This window comes from Mustela putorius, unplaced genomic scaffold (genome assembly GCF_011764305.1).
Source record: "Mustela putorius furo isolate JIRA1106 unplaced genomic scaffold, ASM1176430v1.1 tig00000487_pilon_pilon_pilon, whole genome shotgun sequence".
Classification (NCBI taxonomy): domain Eukaryota; kingdom Metazoa; phylum Chordata; class Mammalia; order Carnivora; family Mustelidae; genus Mustela; species Mustela putorius.
Window position 1 is genome coordinate 5,166,269 of NW_025421399.1, and position 24,083 is coordinate 5,190,351.

Genomic DNA, 24,083 nt, shown 5'->3' on the forward strand with positions numbered 1-24,083 from the left:
TGCTCTAATATTAATAATATCTATATTGCTATGAAAGTACAAAGGAGATATTGACCAACTATCCCTGGATTGTCTAAGGCTTCACAGAGTGGTTATTACTTCAAACAAGCCTGAAAAGGTTGATGGTAGGAGGTTCCAAGGACTAAAAATAAAAGGAAAAAGGTGAAGGTGCATTCCTTACCATGGCAAGTTTGGGGAATCATGTACAGTATCATGTTGGTCAATCGCAGAGTACACATTCACATTATGTGGAGGAACACTTTATTAATTTGACTCAGTCTGATCAATAATTCAGATATAATCTATCTATGAAATAAGTTAATAACAATGCCTATCTATGATGATGGTGAGGATAATAAAATGATATCTATGGAAACATGAGAAATTTTTTAAAATATAAAATAAAGATAGTTATTAGATTTTCTATTTCAAAAAAACAGCAATGTTTATTAAAATAATTTCTATATTTAAGTCATTTTTCTAGATTCAGGAACTATGGAGATATATGCCAGAATCTTGCTGCTTAAAATAAAAGAGTCTCTGCACTTAAAAAGTTCATAATCTGGTTGAGTAGATAAGACAGAGATACATATTTTGAGCTTCTGGATAAACACTGTACTTTTTTAATATTTGCATTTATCTATACGACTTCCTAAAATACTAAAAAGATGTAAAAGAAATTTAAAAAGGCGTAATCCGCAAAAACTAAGAGAAGAGTAGACAACATTATAGCAGATAAGAGGTGTCAATTAAATTTCAAAAAATAGAAAGTGTATGAAAGACCATAAAAGGTAAAAACTGAGCCTGAAAGGGGAAGCAAAACAAGAAGGTCACTTCAAGGACACTCAGTTGGCTCAGTCAGTAGAGCATCCAACTTTTGATCTCAGGGCTGTGAGTTTGAACCCCAGGTTGGGTGTAGAGATTACTCAAAAATAAAATCTTTAAAAAAAAAAAAAAAAGTAGCCACTTCATGTCACAAAACTATAAAATGCTCAGGAAGTGGAGACACCTGTTACCTCCAAAGTCAGGAATGTGAGTATGGTTGAAAATAGAAGAATTGGTAGAAAGGCTTTAAAAAGAGCAGTGTGATCTACAGATCCCTTTCCTCAAACCACAGTTAAGCAAGTATTTCTTATCCATGCTACATGCTACATAGACATTTACTCTCTGGAGAGGTTAAACTAGAAGGATTCTGGGACATCAGACACAGCCAAGTTTGGGAGTGAATTTTCTAATGAAACAGGGAGATTAAGTAAAAGTCAACATACTGCATGGCGAGATTTTCCAAGTCCTCTTCTCCCACCGGCCTCCCTAGATGCTGGGAGGTGCTTATTCAGATACTGACATCTCTAACCTGCAATGAAAAGACATTTGTGCTACTAAAACAACAAAAAAAAAACTCACCAAGAATCGTATGATGTATAAGAAAATGCTGTGATATAAAAGACAGAAATAAGAACTAGCAACAAAGAAGGAACTTGGAGGAAATACAGTCATCCCTTTTATGTGTGGGGGAAATGTTCCAAAACCCCCAGTGGATGCCTGAAACCATGGATAATAACAAACTCTCCATATATGTTTTTTCTTATATATACCTACCTATGATAAAGTTATGTATAAATTAGGCACAGTGAGAGATTAACAATAATAACTAATAATAAACAACTATAATACTGTACTGTAATAAAAGTTACATGCATGTGACCTCTTTCTCTGTCTCTCTCAGTATCCTACTGTACTGTATTTACCCTTCTTCTTGTGATGATATGAGATGATAAAATGCCTACATGATGAGATGAAGTGAGATGAATCATGTAGATATTGTAATTTAGCGTTAGGCTACTATTGGACTTCTGATGACACATCAGAAGGAAGGCCATCTTTTTCCAGACAGCAGTTGACACAGGTAACTGAAACCAGGGAAAGAAGAACTGCAGATAAGTGGGGAATACTGTAGTCAAGGAGAAAGGAGAAAAATAATTCAAAATAATTTTAACTAATATCTTAGAAAAATGAGAAAATCCCTAGTTACAAAATAAGAAAAGGAGGCCATGCAACAAGATAGGAAGCACTGTGGAAAGGGAGCACTTTAAAAAAAAAAAAATTTTTTTAGGGCGCCTGGGTGGCTCAGTGGGTTAAGCCTTTGCCTTCAGCTCAGGTCATGATCTCAGGGTCCTGGAATCAAGTCCCGCATTGGGCTCTCTGCTCAGCAGGGAAACTGCATCCCCTCTCTCTCTGCCTGCCTCTCTGCCTACTTGTGATCTCTCTCTGTGTGTCAAATAAATAAATAAAATCTTTTTTTTTTATTTTTTAAAGCTTTTTGGGAAAAAAGTTAAAGAAATTTAGTAATTCAGTGGGTGGAAGGGCTAGAGGATGAATTTGAATATTGGAACAAAAAGACAAAGGAGATGAAAAATAGGAGGGAAAAAGATAAGAAAAATAATCCTAGAAATCCAACAACTGAATAATAGAAGAATTCCCAAGAAAGACAAAACAGAAAACAGAGGAAAAAATTGTGAAATAAATCATATTTTTAAAAGTCTCCAAATTGGAAAGAATGTGACTCCAGATTTAACCACAAGGAGCAAAAAAAGAGTCACACCAGAATATACTGTGAAATATCAGAATACCAGAAAGAAAGGGATTTAAAAAGTTTCCAAAGAGAAAGAAGCAAGTCACTTAAAAAGCTTGGGGTATGTGAATTGTACTAGACTTTACAACTCCTGAAGATGAAAGACAATTGTGTAATACCTTCAAAATTATTAGAAAATTTTTTCCCACCTGGAATTCTTTTTTTTTTTTTAATTTATTTGTCAGAGACAGAGGGAGAGAGAGCGAGCGAGTACAGGCAGACAGAGAGGCAGGCAGAGAGGCAGGCAGAGGCAGAGGGAGAAGCAGGCTCCCCGCCGAGCAAGGAGCCCCATGCGGGACTCGATCCCAGGACCCCGGGATCATGACCAGAGCCGAAGGCAGCTGCTTAACCAACTGAGCCACCCAGGCGTCCCTCCCACCTGGAATTCTATATCCTACTAAAGCATCCATCAAGTGTGAGAATAAAATTCATATTCTCACATATTTCAAAATAAGACATTTTCTGAGAAGAGTGTCAGAAAAAAAAAATTCTGTGTAAATATCATTTCTTAAGAAACTACTTTGAGAGGACACCTGGGTGGTTCAGTTGATTAAGCATCTGCCGTCAGCTCAGGTCATGATCCCATGCCGGGATGGAGCCTGGCATCAGGCTGCCTGCTCAGTGGGAAGCCTGCTTCTTCCTCTCTCACTCCCCCTGCTTGTGTTCTCTCTCTTGCTGTCTCTCTCTCTCTGTGTATGTGTGGGGGGGTAAATAAATAAAACCTTTAAAAAATAAATAAAAATTTAAAAATAGACAGTTATCCACAAATGAAAACAACCCTGGGAGACCTCAGGAGTCTACTTAAAAACTTTAAGCAACATGGTGGAGCAAAAACAAAAAACTAAAAACAAAAACAAAACCCTGAAGATGATCGCCAAAAAGGGGGTAAAAAGAGCAGTTTTGTTTTGCCTACATCATCCCATCCCTTAGACCAGTACTTCTCACTGCCAAGAAGGAACTCTCCAGCCCAAAAGAGTTCCCCTCACAAGAAAAAGAGAGTGGGCTGTATGACCAGCTTCCCCAAACTTTGGGGGCACTACACAAAGGACCTGCTTATGTTTCACTCCATCCAGTAACCAACGAAAGTGAGACATCTAGAGATGGCTAAAAACGAAGAAAAAGGGAAGGGGATCCCAGTATCAGGCACATAGTGGGAGCAACCATAGTTCCAGTGGCCTTATCTGCAAATGACCCCATCTGGAAATGACTCCCACAGTTATTGCTGCTGAGGACCTCAGCAGCCCTTGCAAACACTAAAAATAACCCCCAGTTTTCATCACTGAAGACCTCATTACAGACCCCAGCAGGATGCTCCACAGAGGATCCCAGCAGCTTTTGCTGCTGAAGAAACCAACTGTCAAAACAGCCACTGCAGACTTCCTGCAGATTTTGCCACTGAAGTTTTCACTCCACAGGTTTTTGGGCTCGCAGAAGCCAGCCAGCCTCATCACTAGGAGTGTATCTGCAGCCAGCCCCTGCTGTTATAGATGCACCTGCGCCAGCTCCCACAGCTGAGCATGTCCAAACCACTAGCTCTAGCCACCACTACCACCTTCCTATTCCCTAGCCACTGGACCCGTGGGTGCTTCTAAGCACCCCAAAAGCCCCTGAAGCCACTCTGGATCTCCCACAGTTCTCACCAAGAAATGTGCAGTCTTTGATGTCATGGATCCCAGAAATGTAAGCAGAAAAGACACTACATACCCCCCAGACCTGGAGCCACCACACATCCCCTCTTGGCACCCCACACTGCTAGATCCAGAATTGCAACTCAAGTATAACCTTATAAACAGGTGAAGGTGTTTTCTTACCAAAAACAGTCCATAAAGTCAGAAGAGGAGACTGCTTCTTTACATGCACAGACATACACACAAGCCTACAAGGATCATGAAGAATTAGAGAAACATGACACCACCAAAGGAACACAGAAAACTTCCAGTAATTGACCCCCAAGAAATGGAGATACACAAATTGCCTAACAAAGAATTCAAAATATCTTGTTTTAAAGATACCTTATAAAGAATTCAAAGTATCTTGTTCTAAAGATACTCAGCTATAAGAGAACTCAGAAAAACAATTTAAGAAATGAAACAATACAAGAACAAAATGAGAAGTTCAACAAAGAGATGGAAAATGTAAAAATGAACCAAACAGAAACTTTGGAGCTGAAAAATACAATTACTGATCTGGGAAATTTATCAATAAAGAGCTTTAAAACCCAGCTGAACCAAGCAGAAAAAAAAGAATCAGTGAACCTGAAGAAAGATCATTTTAAATTATCCAATTAAAGGAACAAAAAGGATAGAGAATGAAAAGGAACAAAGAAAGTAGGGGCTCCTGGGAGGTTCAGTGGGTTAAGCCGCTGCCTTGGGCTCAGGTCATGGTCTCAGGATCCTGGGATCGAGCCCCGCATTGGGCTCTCTGCTCAGCAGGGAACCTGCTTCCCCCCCCCCTCTCTCTTTCTCTCTCTCTCTCTCTCTCTGCCTGCCTCTCTGTCTACTTGTGATCTCTGTCAAATAAATAAATAAATCTTTAAAAAAAAAAAAAAAGAAAGAAAGAAAGCCTATGGGACTTATAGGACACCATTAAGAGAAAAAAAAATCTACACATAATTTAAGTACCAGAAGGAGAAAAGGAGAAAGGAACAGAAAGCTTTTTATTTTTTTTAAACTGGGCTGATAACTTCCCAAATTTGGGGAGAGATTTGAACACCCAAGTTCATGAAGCTCATAGTTGCCAATAAAAATTCAACCCAGAGAGACCTTTGCTGAAACATAATATAATAAAGGTATCAAAAATCAAAGATGAAGAGAGAATTTTGAAAGCAGCAGAACAGAAGCTTGTCACTTACAAGAAACCCTCATTAGGTTGTCAGCAAATTTCTGAGCAGAGACCTTGCAGGCCAGGAGAGAGTAAGATGATATATTCAAAGTGCTGAAAGAAAAACCATCAACCAAGAATACATTAAAGTCCAGCAAAATTGTCCATCAGCAATGAAGAAGAGGTATTTCCAGACAACCTGGAGCTGAGGAAGTTTATTATCACTTGACATGCCTTCCAAGAAATGCCTCAAAGAGTTCTTCAGGCTGAAATGAAAGAATGCTAATAAGTAACATGAAAACGTATGACAATATTCAGCCACTGGTAAAAGTAAGTACATAATCAGAATAGAATCCTCTAATGTGCACCATGGTCGTGTGTTAACCACTTAACTCTAGTATAAAGGACCTTTTGTCCTTTAACCTTTTGAAATAACTATAGCTACAATACTTTGTTAATAGATACACAATATAAAAATGCAAATTGTGCCATCAAAAACATAAAATGTGAGGAGGGATTTAAACAGGTAGAATTTTTGTATGCAATGGAAATTAAGCTTAAAATAGACTTAAAAAGGGAGTCAAACTATATCACTGACAGAAAATCACTAGTTCACAAAGGGAGACAGCGAGAAAGGAAAAAAGGAACAAAAGAACCTACAGACAAGCTACAGACTAATTAGGAAGATGACCCTAGGTCCAGTGGCTAGGGAACATTATTTGAGAGACAGAGAGAAAGAGCAGGAGCAGGGGTAGAGACAGACAGAGAGGGAAAGAAACTCAAGCAGACCCCACTGAGTGGGGAGCCCAACGCAGGGCTCGGGCTCACAATCCTGAGATGGTAAACTGAGCTGACATTAAGAGTCTGACACTTAACCAACAGAGCCACCCAGGTGCGTGCCCCTCTATCATGCTTATTTTATATTCCTGGTCCTTTAATTCCAATAATTCTTATTCAAATGGAATATATTATTCCATTTGTTTCTTTGTGGTTTGTTTTTGGAGCAGTGGTATTCCTCAGATGATGAGTTACTTTGGTCCTGTGCGCCCTTGTTCTCGGGGCATCATTAATGTGTTTGGAAATGTGCTTTAGGTCAGGGGGTAAAGTCAAGCTCTGTTCCACATCAGCCTGTTGGGTTTAAGAAGAAGGGAAAGGGGAAGTGATGAGCCCCAGGGCAGAGAGATGCAAATACTGTTGATCATTTTACTGATCTGAAATTGTTCCAGGCACCACCTCTGGCCAGTTTCACCTTCAAATTCAGGAGTAGAACTGGAAGAAGGCAACCTGTACAGATTGTAATCCAGCAGCTGTAGAGATTTGAGAAGAGAGATGGAGGATAATATACCTGAGGCAGCTTGTCAGTCTTCACCTGTTTACATCCAGTCCTCTCTCCAGAAGCGTTTATATGCTGCCCTGATATTATCTTCCACTTGCACTAGGGATCTAGGTTTTGCTGCTACTTTCTGTAGAAAAAAAAAAAAGGATGGGCAATGGTAATCTTAGAATCATAGTACAGAGAGGTGAGGGCAGAAGTTTCTTTTAGTATTTCCCTAATTGGTCCTTAACTGCACTGCCAGTAAGCCCTCCACTCTAGGCTGTAAGCACATACGCTCACACCGGGACAGCTTTCCATCACCCACTGGTGTCGCTGTGGCTTTTCATTTCATTCCTAGAATCCAAGCTTCTGCTCAGACTTCGGTTTCTTCAGGGTTGATTTCTGGGAAAGGAGCCAGGAATTCATGCTAGCACGTCATCTATGTAGGAATAGAAATCTATATTTGAATTTTTGTAAACTATGAAGCCTGTAATGGCAACAGATTAGAGAGCTCAGTAAGGGATTACCTTGTGGAATTTATTTTCATGGGCTTGTCAATGAAAATATCTAAAACAATATCTATTTGATATCATGTGAAAAACATGTAGACATGTTAAATGCTAATAGTCAAAGATGTCCTATTGTGGCCATCAGGTTGTTTAGCTCAGAACTCATCCATCTCTTCACTCATGAGTCCCACTGGATCTGCTCTTACCCTTGGGAGCATTAATGTGTGTGACCTTATGCAAAAGAGTAGGAAATGAGAATTAGATGAAAAGATATGAAAAAAGTATGGCAAGACACCACCAATAACTGTTTCAATTGTCAAATCATAAAGTGGGTAGATTACTCTTGAGAGCTTTCTGCCATTGGTCTAACTCTTAAGTTGGAATATAAACAGAAAAAAAATGAGTAAAACTTTAAGAGTTGTCCTTTCTGAAATTGCTATGTTTTGAATTAATACAACAGGTCCCCTTACCAATTCCTTTATTGTGTCCTATCCCACAGCTGCTGGAAAACTGTATAAGCATAGATTGCTGGATGGCATAAGGTCTCTCAAAGGTAAGTTAGCAGTCAGGTAAAATTGAGACTCCCTATGTTTTACATTTAGGTTTTAAAATCCACATTAATTTTTGGTGATGACAAATTTGCCAACCCAACCCATTTATTTATTAAGTATTCTTGTCTCATAGTTTGCAACATTTTTTTAAGGCAGTAGTGGTTTTTTGTTTGTTTAAAGATTTTATTTATGTATTTGACAAAGATCACAAGTAGGCAGAGAGGCAGGCCGTTTACAACTTCTAATGTAACTACATTAAAAGGAATTATTTTTGTCTTTATCATTTCAAGTCCCATTTTTGGAGTAGGATTATAAAGGCAGAAGTCTTACCAGAATTCAACAGACTGGCCTAATCCTTTAGTTTTCTCCTTATAAGTGTCTCATGAGAGCTATAATCCTCTGGACAAAAGTGAGGAACAGATTCTGTTCTTGATGCCCATGATAGCTCTTTTCATTTAAATGAATTTATTATTCTTTGATTATACTCTCTCTAAATAATGCCTGGCAGTTTTTACTTTATCATTATTATTTGCTTCTCTCATTCCCATCCCCTTTTTCCCTAAGGAGTGGAGCTTAATGTTAATAATTTGGGACCCTTCATGGAAAGTATGGGCTTTGACCTGGAAGAAGAGGAATACCTTGACCTGCTCAGCAGGCTGCCTGCTGATGGTAAGCTGCTTCTACTGCGAAACTTGGCATTCATATATGAGAATTTCTGAGAGTATATTTAGAATGTGTAGAAACATAAGAAGAAAAAAAAAGAAAGAAAGTTAAGGGCCCAGTCCTCAAGAACTCATCAATTCCTACAGTGGACTTTGAGCGCCTAATATACATAGGTATTAGGAATATAAAAATAAGATGACAGATTCTCTGTCCTCTAGGAGTTCACTCAGTCTGGTAAGGAGGCATATATGCTGACAGGTCATCATAACACTATGTGGTTGTGCTATAATACTAAAAATGCATTCAGTAAGATCCTAAAGGTGAGAAAAGCTAAGTTGGCCAAGTAGGGAATTGGGGAAAGACTTGTCGGAAGATATATAGAAATTCTCCAGTAAAAAAAAAAAAAAAGGCTCTAGTTCCATCCATGCTGTTGCAAAATCTCACAAAACAAACTGAGGGTTGCCGGGGGGAGGGGGTTTGGGAGAAGGGGGTGGGATTATGGACATTGGGGAGGGTATGTGATTTGGTGAGTGCTGTGAAGTGTGTAAACCTGGTGATTCACAGACCTGTACCCCTGGGGATAAAAATATATGTTTATAAAAAATAAAAAATTTAAAAAAAAAAAAAAAAGGCATTCCGTGGGGACCAAGGAGTGTGTTTGTCGTTATGAGCAGTGAGTAATGTACACAATTGTTGAATCACTATATTGCATACTTGAAACTAATATAACACTGTATATTAACTATACTGGAAGTAAGATTTTTTAAAAAAATGCTGGGACAACGCCCAGAAAACAAGCACCCATGGAAATTCCAGCAGGCGACAGGCACAGTGCAGATGGAGCCCGTCCTTGCAAGTGCTTGCTTACACCCAGGTACCTCAGATGGAGGTATTTTTTCTTATTATATTTTCCAGATATCTTGAAAGTTTACTGAAATACCACAACAGGGATTTTGGTTGTGAAAGTACCAGCCATCTCCCTGAGTATTACTTTTCAGGTCAATGAGCCCACAGGAAATAGCATTACAGACCTGTTTCAGACTATCCTAAGTCTTCTGTGGGACTAGTTGAAATACATGAGAGTGGATGAGACATTTTCCTGTGAGGCATTAGCAATCTCAGGCTGTTCCTTCTACATACCCCCATTTAAGAGGAAAATACTACATAAAGATTTTAAAAATATAAAATTTAAAAATTTTTATTAAATTTCAATTAGATTGATCAAAGCTTTTTAAATATATCATGAGTGTGCATAATGAAAGAACACAGCTAAGTGCCACCTATCATTCCAGTACAGAAATAGACATTATTAATGCTCAAGTCCCATCTTTCCTATTGAAACATTTGCCCCTTTTAAGATGCTGCTCAGCATCATAATCAATAAAATGGAGTTCTTCCTTATCTGAAAATGGAGGGCTACTTTTTATTTTTATTTTTTAAAGATTTTATTTATTTATTTGAGAGAGAGAGAGAGCGCGCGCATGAACGGCAGAAAGGCAGAGGGAGAGGGAGAAGCAGGCTTCCCGCTGAGCAGGGACCCCAATGCTCAATCCCAGGACCCCTCAGCACCATGACCTGAACTGAAGGCAGACACTTAATGAAATGAGCCACTCAGGTGCCCTGAGGGGGCTTTTTTTTAAGTGTCAGCCCAGTGCTCTGCTATGTGGAGCTTATCTTAGTAGAATAAAAACTGTGGTTAGAAATATGAAATTAAGTATCTCTTTCATAATCAGGGCTTTGTCTTTCCACGTTTTCCATTTAATAAGAAAATAGGATAAAATTCTAGAGCAAATCATTAAAATTTACTGAATTTTGTGTTGTACTTCAATGATGACTTTTATGTCTTCTATTTCTCTCTATTATTGTATTACACATAAAATTCTATCTTACAGATGAGGGGAAGATTGATGTGAATGTGGTAATGGATGAAGGAAATCTTTTTACAGGTGGGTTAGATCTTTATTATCTCATTATTCGACATCTCTATATCCCAAGTATGAACCAACAAAAACCAACCTTCCAGGAGCTTATTTAGCTGGGCCAAGAAAAAAACTTACAAATACATATGAATAAATACAGTAAAATGTCATCAGTGCTATGTTAAAAACCTACACACAGTAAAGAAGGGGCAGAATGGTCACTTGTACCTGAGGAAGAGAAATTAGGAAATGCTTTAATAGAATGGGCAACACATGAGCACATCCTCAAAAGTTAGGTCAGTTTTTTCAGAGTAGGATGGGCATTCCTGATAGGGAAAGAAAATAATAATAAAAGCCACGAAAATGAGAAACTGTATGATACTTTATGGAACTAGAAAAAAGCTGGAGTAGCTAAAGCATAAATGCTGTCGGGAGTTTGGCAAGGAATAAACTTAGAGAATAAGAGTGGGACGTGGTGGGCTGAATAATGGCTCCTAAAGATATCCAGGTCTTAATCCCTAGAACTTGTGGCTGTTCCCTTATATAGCCAAAAAGACTGTGGAAGTGTGATTAAGGTCTTGAGATGGGGAGGTTATCCTTGGTTATCCAGTTGAGTGCTAAATATAATCATAAGCGTCCTTAAAACCGGGAAGCAAAGTGATAGTGGATAGCAGAAAAAGTAGAGGGCAATGTGACAACAGAAGCAAGGTGCTACACAGCTGGCTTTACAGACAGAAGAAGAAGAAGAAGAAGTTAAGGAGTGTAAGTGGCCTCTAGAAATAGAATAGGCAAGGGAGCGGATTCTTCCTGAGAGTCTCCTCAAGGAACCACCCAGCTAACTCATTGATCTTCAGCTCAGTGAAACTAATTTGGGGCTTCTGACCTCCAGAACTATAAGAGAAAAAAACCTGTATTGTTTTACACCACCAGGTTTTTGGTAATTTGTTACAGCCATAGGAGACTCATAAATCACAGAGGACCCTGAATACCTAATAGAATAGTATGAATTTGATCTGCACAGAACGGGGAGGCATTCCGGGGTTTTAAGCAGGAGTCTATGTGATTAGATTTGCATATTAGAAACATTGCTCTAGCAGAAGTATAAAGGACAGATGAAGGTACATGTACAAGAATAGAGTCAAGGAAACTAGTGAGAGAGCATGTTGTAATTGTCCAGGCAAAAGACAATAAAGGGCAGAAGTAAATCATTCTCTGTGAGACTTGAGAGGAAGGGACATAGAGAAGAGATGTTACGGATATAGAATCCATAGAATTTGGTTACTGATCAGGTATAGAGATAGAACAAAAGGATGGAATGAAGGATGACACCTCAGTTTCTGAGCTGGCTAGTTGGGTGGGTGACAGTGACATTGAACAAAATAAGGAATTCAGTAAAGTAAATTTAGAAGTAAAGATACAGTTTCCATTTGGTCATATCAGGTTTGAGGCTCCTGTAAGACACCTAAAGGAGACTAAACCTTAGGCAGTTAAACTATGTAAGAATCTGAGGCCACATCTTTTTCTGAGACCATCAGACTTCAAGTCAGGAAGGATACTGATATAGAGAATCTACATATCTGTGGAAGTAAAATTCAGAGGATTTTACCTAAAAGCTTCAATTTTCTCTGTATAGTAGGAAACAGAATCATCTATGAAAAGAAAGTGCCCAGTGGTGAGGTAGAAGACTTTAAGGAAAGTGTTGATGATTTGGGATAACTCTGATAGAGAATAGGAACTAGAGTTGAGGAATATATATGATGAGGAATATATATATATATATATATATATATATGAAAACCCTACTGAGAAGTCCCAAGAGTCTAACCAAAGTCGGGATGTTATATATAAGTAATGGAAATTGCTGGGTAGCTCTATTTTCAACTTTCTGAGGAAGCTCCATGCTGCTTTCCAGAGAGGCTGCACCAGCTTGCATTCCCACCAGCAGTTCAACAGGGTTCCTCTTTCTCCACATCCTCGCCAACAGCAGGATGGTATAGTTAGGTGATGGACACTGAGACAAGGACATGATATAATGAGCACTGGGTGTATACACAACTGAGGAATCACTGAACTCTACCTCTGAAACTAATAATATACTACATGTTAATTAGTTGAATTGGAATTTAATTTAATTTGAAAAAATAAATAAATGGTTCTGGGAAAACTGGACAGCTATATGTAGAAGAATGAAACTTGACCATTCTCTTACACCGTACACAAAGATAAACTCAAAATGGATAAAAGACCTCAATGTGAGACAGGAATCCATCAGAATCCTAGAGGAGAACATACGCAGTAATCTCTTCGATATCAGCCACAGCAACTTCTTTCAAGATATGTCTCCAAAGACAAAGGAAACAAAAGCGAAAATCAACTTTTGGGACTTCATCAAAATCAAAAGCTTCTGCACAGCAAAGGAAACAGTCAAAAAAACAAAGAGGCAACCCACGGAATGGGAGAAGATATTTGCAAATGACAGTACAGACAAAAAGTTGATATCCAGTATCTATAAAGAACTCCTCAAACCCAACACACACAAAACAGACAATCATATCAAAAAATGGGCAGAAGATATGAACAGACACTTCTCCAATGAAGACATACAAATGGCTATCAGACACATGAAAAAATGTTCATCATCACTAGCCCTCAGGGAGATTCAAATTAAAACCACATTGAGATATCACCTTACACCAGTTAGAATGGCCAAAATTAGCAAGACAGGAAACAATATGTGTTGGAGGGGATGTGGAGAAAGGGGAACCCTCTTACAGTGTTGGTGGGAATGCAAGTTGGTGCAGCCTCTTTGGAGAACAGTGTGGAGATTCCTCAAGAAATTAAAAAATAAATAAATAAAAGCAAGACTTTTCTTTTTCTGTAATTAGAAATGATTAGGAGGTCCAAACTGCCTACCTAAATAGCATCTTTCCCTCTTTCCCTCTTGCTTTCTTAAGATACAGTTGATATTTAACATTGTGTAAGTTTAAGGTATACAACGTGATGATTTGATACACATATGTATTTCACAATGTTTACCACAATGTGGTTAGTTAATACATTCTTCACCTCACATAATTACCATTTTGTTGTTTTTGTTGCTAAACTGCCTCTTCAAGCTAGAGGGACAAGCCATCATGAAGGAAAATTTCGCATAGCCATCCCACAAGCAGATTGGGGAATAGCTACAGGGGGCAAGGATAAGTGGTGATCCTGCCCTTATACCCAGCAACTAAAATCAAGTCCATTACCAAACAAAACTTGTTAGCTTTGTGTCTTACACTTTTTGGGGATAGTCTAGTGTTCCCTTGTCTGTCTCATTGTAGCACTTATATTAAAGCCCTAACAATAAAAATATCTATGTGCTAGTATTCCTGGGACACTAAAAAGAAACGAGCTGGAAGACTCGTTTCTCGTGCATCTATTTTCCTAGCCACCCTTAAGGAAGCCCAAAGAGTATACTGGGTGGTAGTAGCTGCCAAGAAGAGAAGAAAGCAAGCCCACCAAATCCCTGAGGCATGACAGAGAGCCAGTCTGGGCTTAGAAAGTAGCCCCTGGAGAAAAGTCCCATATGGTTCCATGATATATAATTAAGAAGTCTCTGCAAAATCAAGATTTTAATGTTGGCAGAAAATTATATTTCAACAACATTATTTTCCTTATTGATTGTTCTTTCACTCTACCCATATACTGGTGAATGTTTACATCTCCTAACTCCCAGCCTACATTTGATCATCACTGTTTTAGCCAAAAAGCTCTAAGACTATGTCTTAGCTGGCATTCTTGTTGGGTTTACTTCATTGTTTAATCAGCAAATGTCATATGGACATTTTTTTATAACATAGGATCATTATTCTTCAGATTTTCAACCATTACCACCTTTTACTTTTTAAAGGTGAGAAGGTTGATATTAGTAACCTGGATAGTTTTCTGGGGGAAATGGGGATAACGCTCCCAGAAGATAAAGGCCTGGACCTACAAAACAAGCTTCCAGTCGATGGTAAGCATTAAAAATATCATACTGGTGGGGGGTGGGGCATTAAAAAATCACAGTGACCCTCAAGGAGAGTTAAGTATGTGGACTTTTTATAACTAATACTCTATAACGAATGTTTCATGTCCCCCACCCCTGCCCCCATCACCAAAATGATTTCACCAAAGAGCTTGTTTGGTGAAACAAGCTTGTTTTACTCTTTTTTTATTCTTGAAAGTAAAATAATATAAATTTTTAGAATAAAACATTTCAAAGTCTATGTTTCTGAACTTAAGCATCTTCCATTTAAATTCATTTAAATATCAACACTACTGCCTGAAACTTGAATTTTTCCCTTTCTTACAGACAAAGGAAAGGTATATGTGAACAGATTGATGAAAGAGTTAGAGTCTCTTGAAGGTGAGTAAGAAGCTTGATGAAAAGGCAAGTAAAACAGGTCACCAAGCTTTGCTTTGATTTTCAAAATTTCATCCTGTTTTATAATTTTCAGATTATTAATCCAACTTTTCCAACTATTTGTTAAGTCAGTGGTTATTCTTTATATGCTTCAAGCACACTGCCATCACCAAAATGGTTTAAATACAGTAACCAAAAAGCAGTGGTTCATTGTTTAATCTGTATATCAGAATAAAGCTGTATATCAGAATCACAAGAGGGGAAATAAAGCATTCAAATAGCTAGGCTCCTTTCCAGTCATATTGATCTTGAATTTCCAGAGATAGTATTTAGAAACATATGTTCTTTAAAAGTTTCCCAGAGGATTATAACAGAGTAAATCCATGGATTGGCTGTCTATCTGACTCAACAGATGGCTGGCTGGCTGGATGGGTGGATGGGTGGATAGATGGATTTATAATTCTCCATTAATTTGGCAAGTTTTGAGTTCTTCTGTGTGAACACATGTAAAGAGGCTGATTTTAGTCTTTGCCATGACTTACAAATACCCATAACCACTCACTTTCTCCTCAAATTCCTAACAGAATCCCTCAGATCAGGGTTTAGGAATTCCTGACTTAGTTACCAAAACCACATTGACTTGGTTGGTTTAATTTTTCTTTGCTTTTCATTGTCTATGTAGTACCGATACCTAGGCATGATCTATAATCACCCACTCTTGACATCATTGCAAATATTTTTCATGTCTCATCCCTTTCTTCCCTAAGGGGTGAAGGTGTCTCCAAATAAGGTGGACACTTTCTTGGAAATCATGGGACTTGATCTCAAGGAGAAAGAAGTTCAGGAACTGAAGGACTGTCTACCAGTTGATGGTGAGAGTTTTGAGTGACAGTATACCCGTGAGCCAAACTTTGGACTTAAGGCTGGTCTCAGACCTGGAATGACTGAAGATAGGATGTATAAGAGAGGAAGAAAAAGAAAGAGTGAGGCCTTTAGCATAGCTACCAAACTGGGCCCAGTGGTTATCACTTGGGGAAGGATAACCAAGAATGCTGCCCCATATAAATTGCAAGTGTCACTCTTCACAGGAATGCCAGGGTCTAACAGAGAATACTCAGATTTTAATCTTTGAGTCCCTACTGCTAACCCAGCATTAAATAACAATGACTGACACTACGTGGTCCTGACATATGCAAGGCACTGTTTTAAGCACTTTGTGTATATTACCTTATTTAATCTTGCAAATAACTCTACAAAGCAGGTTCTGTTTTTACTCCCATTTCACATATAAGGAAACTTATATGTGAAGACATAGAGAAGTCGAGTAGTGTGCCTAAATTCAGAGATCTAGTAAGTGGTGGACAGATAATCTGGCTCCAGAAACTGTCTCTTAGCCACTCTGCCATACTGCCATGAACTTCCAGAACTAATAAATTTAAGAAGACAGATAGCATCACTTCATGTAATTAATTGGCATACATTAGACTCATGCCAGTAAAATCGAGGAAAATTCATGAGGATATTTTAAGAGACATCTGTGCCCTTGAAGAAATAGTAAAGATGCAAGATTGATCCAAGTCAGTGAATACGGGCTTTTCTAAATCAGTAGTACCTTTCATTCTTTTATTCCATAAACTTGAATTGAATGCCTGTGATGTGTCAGGCACTGTACTAGACCCTCAGATCATTTGTCTTAATAAGAGGTAAGCAGTTTTTCCAAAAATGACTTTTTCTTTGCTTTTTTAATCCCTTTCATAGCTCTTTTAATCTATCAACCAGTTCAATAAATGCAGATATTTGTCATTGCCTTGTTTTTGTAGTATACTGAAACATGAGAAAAGATACCAGCACAATGATTTAAAGTGTGAGGCTAATTCTAAACTAATTCTTACAAACTACTTTGTATATCTGTGGCATCATTTGAAACAGAATGCAAAACTCTTTCAGGGGTCCAGGGGTCTCAATGGAGCTGATTAGAGACCACAAAGTAAAAGACATAAGGGGATCTGTCCTTTATAGTCACAGAATATTCTCCACTAAAGGTTCTTCCTTATCCTACTTGAAAGTCATAACATAATAATATTCTTCATCATCATCATCATCATAAATGCTATAAAATTATAAAAGGATACCAAGAAAAGATTATCATAATTGAAAAGATGTAAAAAAGAATAAGCAAGGAAAAATTCCGTATCTGAGAACCTAAGGTATGTGTATGGTTTCAAAGCTAATTCATTCTTTATAATATGTTTGCATTTTACTGGAACTTAATTATAAGTAAAAATTTCTTTGGGTCATCAATCTTGTGCAGACCCTTAAACCAATGCTGAAGTAGTAGGAGGAGTACAAAATGATTCTTGGTTTCTCACCTTTGGGGGAATTTACAATCCTAGGATTATTATTACACATAAAATTAGAATGTGAACATGTTTGAGTGGTGATGGACTGACACCATTGACTAAGTTATAAGTGGAGAAAGAGTAGGTCTGTAGACAGCTTAAGGTTCCAGACAGAATCTTTCCTATTAGAGCAGTAGCATCTTTTAACTACAAGCTTAACATTGCAATCCAGTGTTTCTCAAACTTGCAATTTTACAAACTACTAAAAATGTATCCACTGGCCTCTAATAACTTCAGACTTGGAAAAATATACTAAAAAAACTAAGTGTGTCATCTATGAAAAAGACTTCCAGTTGAGAATAGACACTGCGAAACAAAAGTGTTGTCATCATACCTGGAAATTTAACTGAATACATCAATGTTATTACCATGTTAGCAACCTAAGAGCAGCCAGGCACGCATACCAACACGTTGTCCTTTAAGAGGATTACTTGATGCCAAGGTGATCATAAGCCCAAAGGTAAGGTCAGCACTGACAAAATGGAAGCATCATTTTTAAACAAGATTTTTAAACTCTCAAAACATTTAAGACCCTGAGGAATGCCTGGATGGCTAAGTTGGTTAAGCAGATGCCTTTGGCTCGGGTCATGATCCCAGTGTCCTGGGATCGGATCCTACATCAGGCTCCTTGCTCTGCAGGAAGCCTGCTTCTCCCTCTGCCTCTGCCTGTGCTCTCTCTCTCTCTGAGAAGTAAATAAATGAAATCTTGAAAAATAATAATAAAATATTTTTAAAAATAAATTTCAGACCCTGAAAAGAGGTCATTTCAGTGCCTGGAAAGAGTAGCCTAATAAGTAGCAGATTGTCTTGAAGGACAGGAGAGTGCTATAAACCTTGCCTCGTGTATTGTGCTGTATAGATTCTGATAGCATAAAATACAGGAGCTATATTAACTTAAATTGATGACATGAAAAAATAATAAACTTCTAGGAAAAATGTTTCTAAATGGTTGAATTTTGGGTTTCTGTTTCATAATTTTTCTAAAAATCTTTTTGGCACTTTTTTGTCTTAAAGATAATGGAAAGACCGACTTAAATGTGTTGATGGATGAAGTTAAAAATATCACAGGTGAGTGAGATGTTATGATGAAGATTATATTATGTGGTCTTGAAGTTTTATACGGAACTATATTTTTAACACAATAGTGATTCCTCCCTCCTTTATTCACCTAACAACTGTTTATTCAGCACTTACTACATGCCAGGCATTGTTCTACAGTTATGATACATCAGCAAACAGAATAAAGATCGTTGATTCTCTGGAGCTTACATGCTACCAGGGGAAATAAGCAATAAACATAATAAATAAGTCATTATAAAGTAGGTTTGAAGTGATAGATGCTTTAGAAAACAGTGAAAAGGAAACTAAAGGAGACTGGAGGGGGAAGGAGGCACTTGTGGCTTCAAACAGATCACCAGGCCTCTTTGAAAAGGTGACATTTGAGCAAATACTTGAAGGAGGTGAGGGTTTTATCCATGTGAAGACTTCTAGGAAAAGAGTTGTAGGCAGAGAGGCCATGGACTAAGACCCAAAGACAGGAGCATGCCTGGACTATTCAAGAAACAACAAGAAGGCTAATGTAGCTGAGGCTGAATAAGGAAGGAAAAAGGTAATAGGAGATGAGAAAGAGGTGGTGGATGCAAAATTGGTCAGGACTGTGAAATCTCTGCCAGGACTTGGGGTTTGTCCTGAGAGAAATGGAAGGCCATTGCAGGTTTTAGACCAGAAATGTGATATAATCTGACCTATGGTTTTATTAGATCGTCCTGGATTCTATGTGGAGAACAGGTAGCAGTAGGGAGTAGAGCCCTAAAGGGTTTTTAAAGTAATCCCTGTGAGAAACGATGGTGATTCTTACCAGGGCAGAAAGCAATGAAGATGTAAAAAGTAGTTGGATTCTGGATATATTTTTAAAGGAGTTATTGTGGTAATGGATTTCACTAGACTTATTGTGGTGATCATTCATAATTTAAACCAATATCAAACCATTATGTTGTGTACCTGAAACTAAAATAATGTTACATGTCAATTATATCTCAATTCTGAAAAATAATAAAAAGAGTCAACAGAGTTTCCTCATGGAAACTAGGTAAAGGGAGAAGTCAGGATTGACTCCTAAGATTTTTTTGTCCTGACCAACTAAAAGGATGAATGTGCCAGTAGAATCTGGAGAAACTTTCCAGAAATACAAGTTTATGTGGAAGAAAATTAGCTAAACAAGGCTTCATTGTGCCTAGTTCGTACCCCCAACCCTACCTGGGATGTTTCATTATGTATATGTATTTCTTTCCGAAGGAGAGAAGATTCCTACTGAGGACCTGAAAAATGTTCTGAAAGATATGGGAATAAAGATCACAGACAAGGAACATAAAAAGCTTCTGAAAACTCTGCCAGTTTCTGGTAAGCATTGAAGTTCTATTTCACTGATATCTAAAAGCTTCCTCATTCAACAAACATTTATTGAAGATCTGTTTAATGCATGGCACTATCCTAAACTCTGGGAAAGTAGGTACCATGTCTGCAGTGTCTCCTATCTCCTCAAGTCCTCAAAACTTCACAGAAGGTTTGTTTTAAAGTTTGTATTAGAAATTCTACTCTTTAGGGCATCTGAGTGGCTCAGTCAGTTAAGCAACTGACTATGGTTTCAGCTCAGGTCATGATCTCTGGGTCCTGGGATCCAGCTCTCATTTGCCCCTCCCCCCACCCATGTGCTCGCGCGCTCTCTCTCTCTCCCTCTCTCAAATAAACAAACAAATATTATTGTTTAAAAAAGAAAGAAATTCTACTGCTCGGAACATTTTATGTCAATTAAAAATATTTTTTTTAAAGACTCAATCCTAGCATTTAAAAAAAATCCTGTTCTTACCATTTAAATTTTGGTCTAGGGAGCTGGGGCCTCTTCAGTCAGAGGTCCCATCATAGGACAACTTCTTTTGTCCCTTTCAGAGAAATCTAAAGTCTAAACTGGAAGAACATGAAAGGATAGAAGGGCAGGAAAGCCTAACAAAGAAAAAATGAAGTAAAACTTGGGAGGAGAAAATGAGAAAGGAAAAGCTGTGTGTATTTCAACAAACTAGCCACTAACAATGGCCTTGTATTCTGTCCAGGGATAGAGTCAATACACTGAGTTTTCTAAATACTTCGCATTTCACTGAGCATGAATTGTGATAAATTTCTAAATTTCCCCTTTCTGAAAGTAAACACTAATTTCTATGAATCATCAAAAACTCAAAAATGTTTTGTCTTACAGCTGATAAAAAGGTGTTTGAGAAAGAATTACTGGAGGGCGTGAAATCTTTCAAAGGTGAGTGAGGAGGAGGAAAAGGACAATAAAATCTGAGATTGTTGTAACTGTTTTTTTCTGATCATATAAGCAATCAGGAAATTATGTATTTATTCAACAAATATCCAAGTCTCTACTGTGTGTTGGCTATTTGAGAAAAATCTGGAATATATAAAGTAGCATACAGGGAAAAAATGCAATTACCCATAATGCCAGGTAATATTACCTTTTTTTAACTACAGTTCTTTCTATTCTTTTTTTGTATATATGTATGTATAAATAATTAAAATTTTACTGTATATTTTATATATCCTATACTTAATCCTAAAATTTTAGTGTAAGAATTCCACCATGTCATTTAAAAATTCTTTGTAAACATCATTTTTAATGCTCTATCATCAGGTTGTATTTATAATTTACCTAATCATTCCTTTCTTATTGAACACTTAGGAAGTCTCCAATGATTTGCTCTTATATATCTGTGATCTTTGTCCAACTTTAAGCCATTTTCTTTGGATAGATTCTTCTGGTAAATCCAGTAAATCTTAACATATTTAAGGCTGCAATAAATGTAAGTGGATAAAAGTACAGGTTCCCATTTTGCCCTGGCCACAATAAATTATTTTCACATTTTTTGATCCTTGCCAATTTGATAAATGAAAAACGGAATCTAATTAATGTTTCGATTTTTTTGTTATCAATGAAGATAAACTGTTTTTATACCATTCTGTCTTTCAGTCTTTTAATTATTTGTTTCTATCTTTTGCCCATTATCCTATCAGAATCCAACCTTTTTCCTATTAATTTGGGTTTTTTCCTATTAATTTGAATGACCACATTATAAATTAAAGATAATAGCACAATTGTCATAGCTATAGAAAATATTTTCCCAGGTGGTTATTTGCATTTTTACTTTATTATCTTGTATTTTTTACAAAAGTTTATTGAAATGTAATTTACATACCATGTAATTCACCCATTTAAAGTGTACTGGTTTTTAATTTACTAACAGAGATGCATAACCATCACCACAATCAATTTAGAATATTTCATCACCCCAAAAATATACTGTACCCATTAGCTATCACTCCCCATTCAACCATGGGCATCCCAGATGAGCAACCACAAATCTACTCTCTGTCCATTATGTTTCATTTTGATACACAGACATTTTTAATTTTTATGTTTTTAATTATGTCAGTCATTTCTTCTGTGATTTCTTCTTTTTTTGTATTTAGAAAGTCCTTTACTATCTAGATGTATATAAAAAGTTATATATACTTAATCTTTGATTTCCTAAGATTTCACTTTTTTCATTTATTGTTTAACTCATCTGAAATTGACTCTATAAATCCTATTTTATAGTGACTTGATCAAAACTACAACAGTAGTTTTCAGTTATTCTGGCCTATTAACTGGTGTTTTTCTTTAAGTATAATTATATTAAGAAGGTAATCTGTTGTTAATGTAGCAAGTTTTAAATCTTACTTTTTGGCCAGAATAACATGATTGTCTTTGCCTAATTCACCAGGAGCCAAACTCTTTCTTTACTTTTTTCTCCCTCACATAAATTTCTCTCAGAAGCTCAGTTATGGTACCATGTGCTCTTTCTGACTCCCATACAACTTGCTGTAAATACCTTCTTTGTACTTCCATTTCTAGGTAAGGCTGATGGCCTGCATTTTTCCATTTGTGACATCCTTATTTACTTTTCCTTGTTTTTATTAAGGAGGAAGGGTTAGTGTTGGTAACCTAAAAAATGTTCTACAGAATACTGGGTTCAGTCTTGAAGAAAACGAAATCCAGGACCTGCAGAGCCACCTACCAGTTACTGGTGAGCATTTTAGGATTCCTTTATGCTGGGGCACCTAGCTGTCTCTGTAAGTAGAACATGCAACTCTTTTTTTGTTGTTTTTTAAGATTTTATTTATTTTTTTGACAGAGAGGGAGATCACAAGTAGGCAGAGACAGGCAGAGAGAGGAGGGGCAGCAGGCACTCCACCGAACAGGGAACCTGATGCAGGGCTCAATCCCAGAACCCTGAGATCGTGACCCAAGCTGAAGGCAGAGGCCTAACCCATTGAGCCACACAGGTGCCCCAGAACATGCAACTCTTGATCTCAGGGTCATGAGTTCAAGCCTTATGTTGGGTGTGGAACCTACTAGATAGATAGATAGATAGATACATACATACATACATACATACATACAGATACAGATATAGATAAATAAGTACCTTTATCCTGTAGACAATGACTAGTCTACTCTGAAAACAATGAGGAAACACATGCTGGGGAGAGAAAAACCAGGGGTAGCGATATAATTTAGAGGCTGCTGCCAAGGTCCAGATGATAAGGGTCTTTATTAAGACCCTTATCTGGTCTTTAAAGGTCTATTAAGACCTTTATCTGGTGATAAAGGGAGAAAGCTAATGGGATGTGGTTGGTGAAAGGAAGAAAGATACTAGAAGTGTGAAACAGAGGTTCATTGCTTATATGATTAACACACACACACACAAATGAGAGTCGGGGAGAGACAGAAAAAGGAACAGAATGAAGACAAAAATGTTTAGAACAGTGGTGCCTGGATGGCTCAGTCAGTTAAACATCTGACTCTTGGTGTCAGCTCAGGTCATGATCTCAGGGTCCTGAGATCAAGCCACACCACAGGCTCCCTGCTCAGCATGAAGTCTGCTTCTCCCTCTCCATCTGACCCTCCTGCCCCTTGCTCTCTCTCTCTCTCTCAAATGAATAACTTTTTTTCCTTTTTTATTGTTTTTTTTTACATTTTTTATTTAAATTCAATTAATTAACATATAATGTATTGTTGGTTTAATTGGTTTTAGAGGTAGAGGTCAGTGATTCATCAGTCTTATAGAATACGCAATGCTCATTACATCATATGCCCTCCTTAATGTCCATCACCCAGACACCCCATACTCCCACCTCTCCCCAACTCCAGCAACCCTCAATATGTTTTCTATGATTAAGAGTCTCTTATGGTTTGTCTCCTTCTCTGGTTTCATCTTCTTTTATATTTTCCTCTCTTCCCCTATAATCCTCGTCTTTTTTCTTAAATTCCACATATCACTGAGATCATATGATAATTGCCTTTATCTGATTGACTTACTTCTCTTAGCATAATATGCTCTAGTTCCATCCACGCTGTTGCAAATGGCAAGATTTCAATTTTTCAATTTTTTTGTGGCTGTGTAGTATTTCATTATATAATGAAATATATATATATATATACTACATATAATGAAATACTATATATATATATAAATAATCTTCTTTATCCATTCATCTGTTGATGGACATCTGGGCTCTTCCCATATTGTGGATATTGCAGCTATAAACATTGGGGTGCAGGTGCCCCTTTGGATCACTACATTTGTACCTTTGGGGTAAATACCCTGTAGTGCAATTGCTGGGTCATAGGGTAGCTCTATTTTCAACTTTTTGAGGAACCTCCATGCTGTTTTCCAGAGTGGTTGCACCAGCTTACATTCCCACCAACAGTGTAGGAGTGTTCCCCTTTCTCCACATCCTTACCAACATCTGTCATTTTCTGACTTGTTAATTTTAGTCATTCTGACTGGTGTG

The 24,083-nt window shown here is 37.5% G+C and overlaps 1 protein-coding gene across 1 annotated transcript in view; it reads left to right on the forward strand.

Moving 5' to 3' along the window:
• The window catches only part of EFCAB3 (EF-hand calcium binding domain 3), a 98,081-nt gene that overhangs the window by 13,233 nt on the left and 60,765 nt on the right, over nt 1–24,083 (forward strand). Inside the window, exons 8-17 of the mRNA XM_004749234.3 lie at nt 7,776–7,829; nt 8,392–8,496; nt 10,383–10,436; nt 14,302–14,406; nt 14,746–14,799; nt 15,564–15,668; nt 18,210–18,263; nt 19,491–19,595; nt 20,446–20,499; nt 22,208–22,312. Coding sequence (XP_004749291.2) covers nt 7,776–7,829; nt 8,392–8,496; nt 10,383–10,436; nt 14,302–14,406; nt 14,746–14,799; nt 15,564–15,668; nt 18,210–18,263; nt 19,491–19,595; nt 20,446–20,499; nt 22,208–22,312 — 795 coding nt within the window. The remainder of the gene's footprint in view (nt 1–7,775; nt 7,830–8,391; nt 8,497–10,382; nt 10,437–14,301; nt 14,407–14,745; nt 14,800–15,563; nt 15,669–18,209; nt 18,264–19,490; nt 19,596–20,445; nt 20,500–22,207; nt 22,313–24,083) is intronic.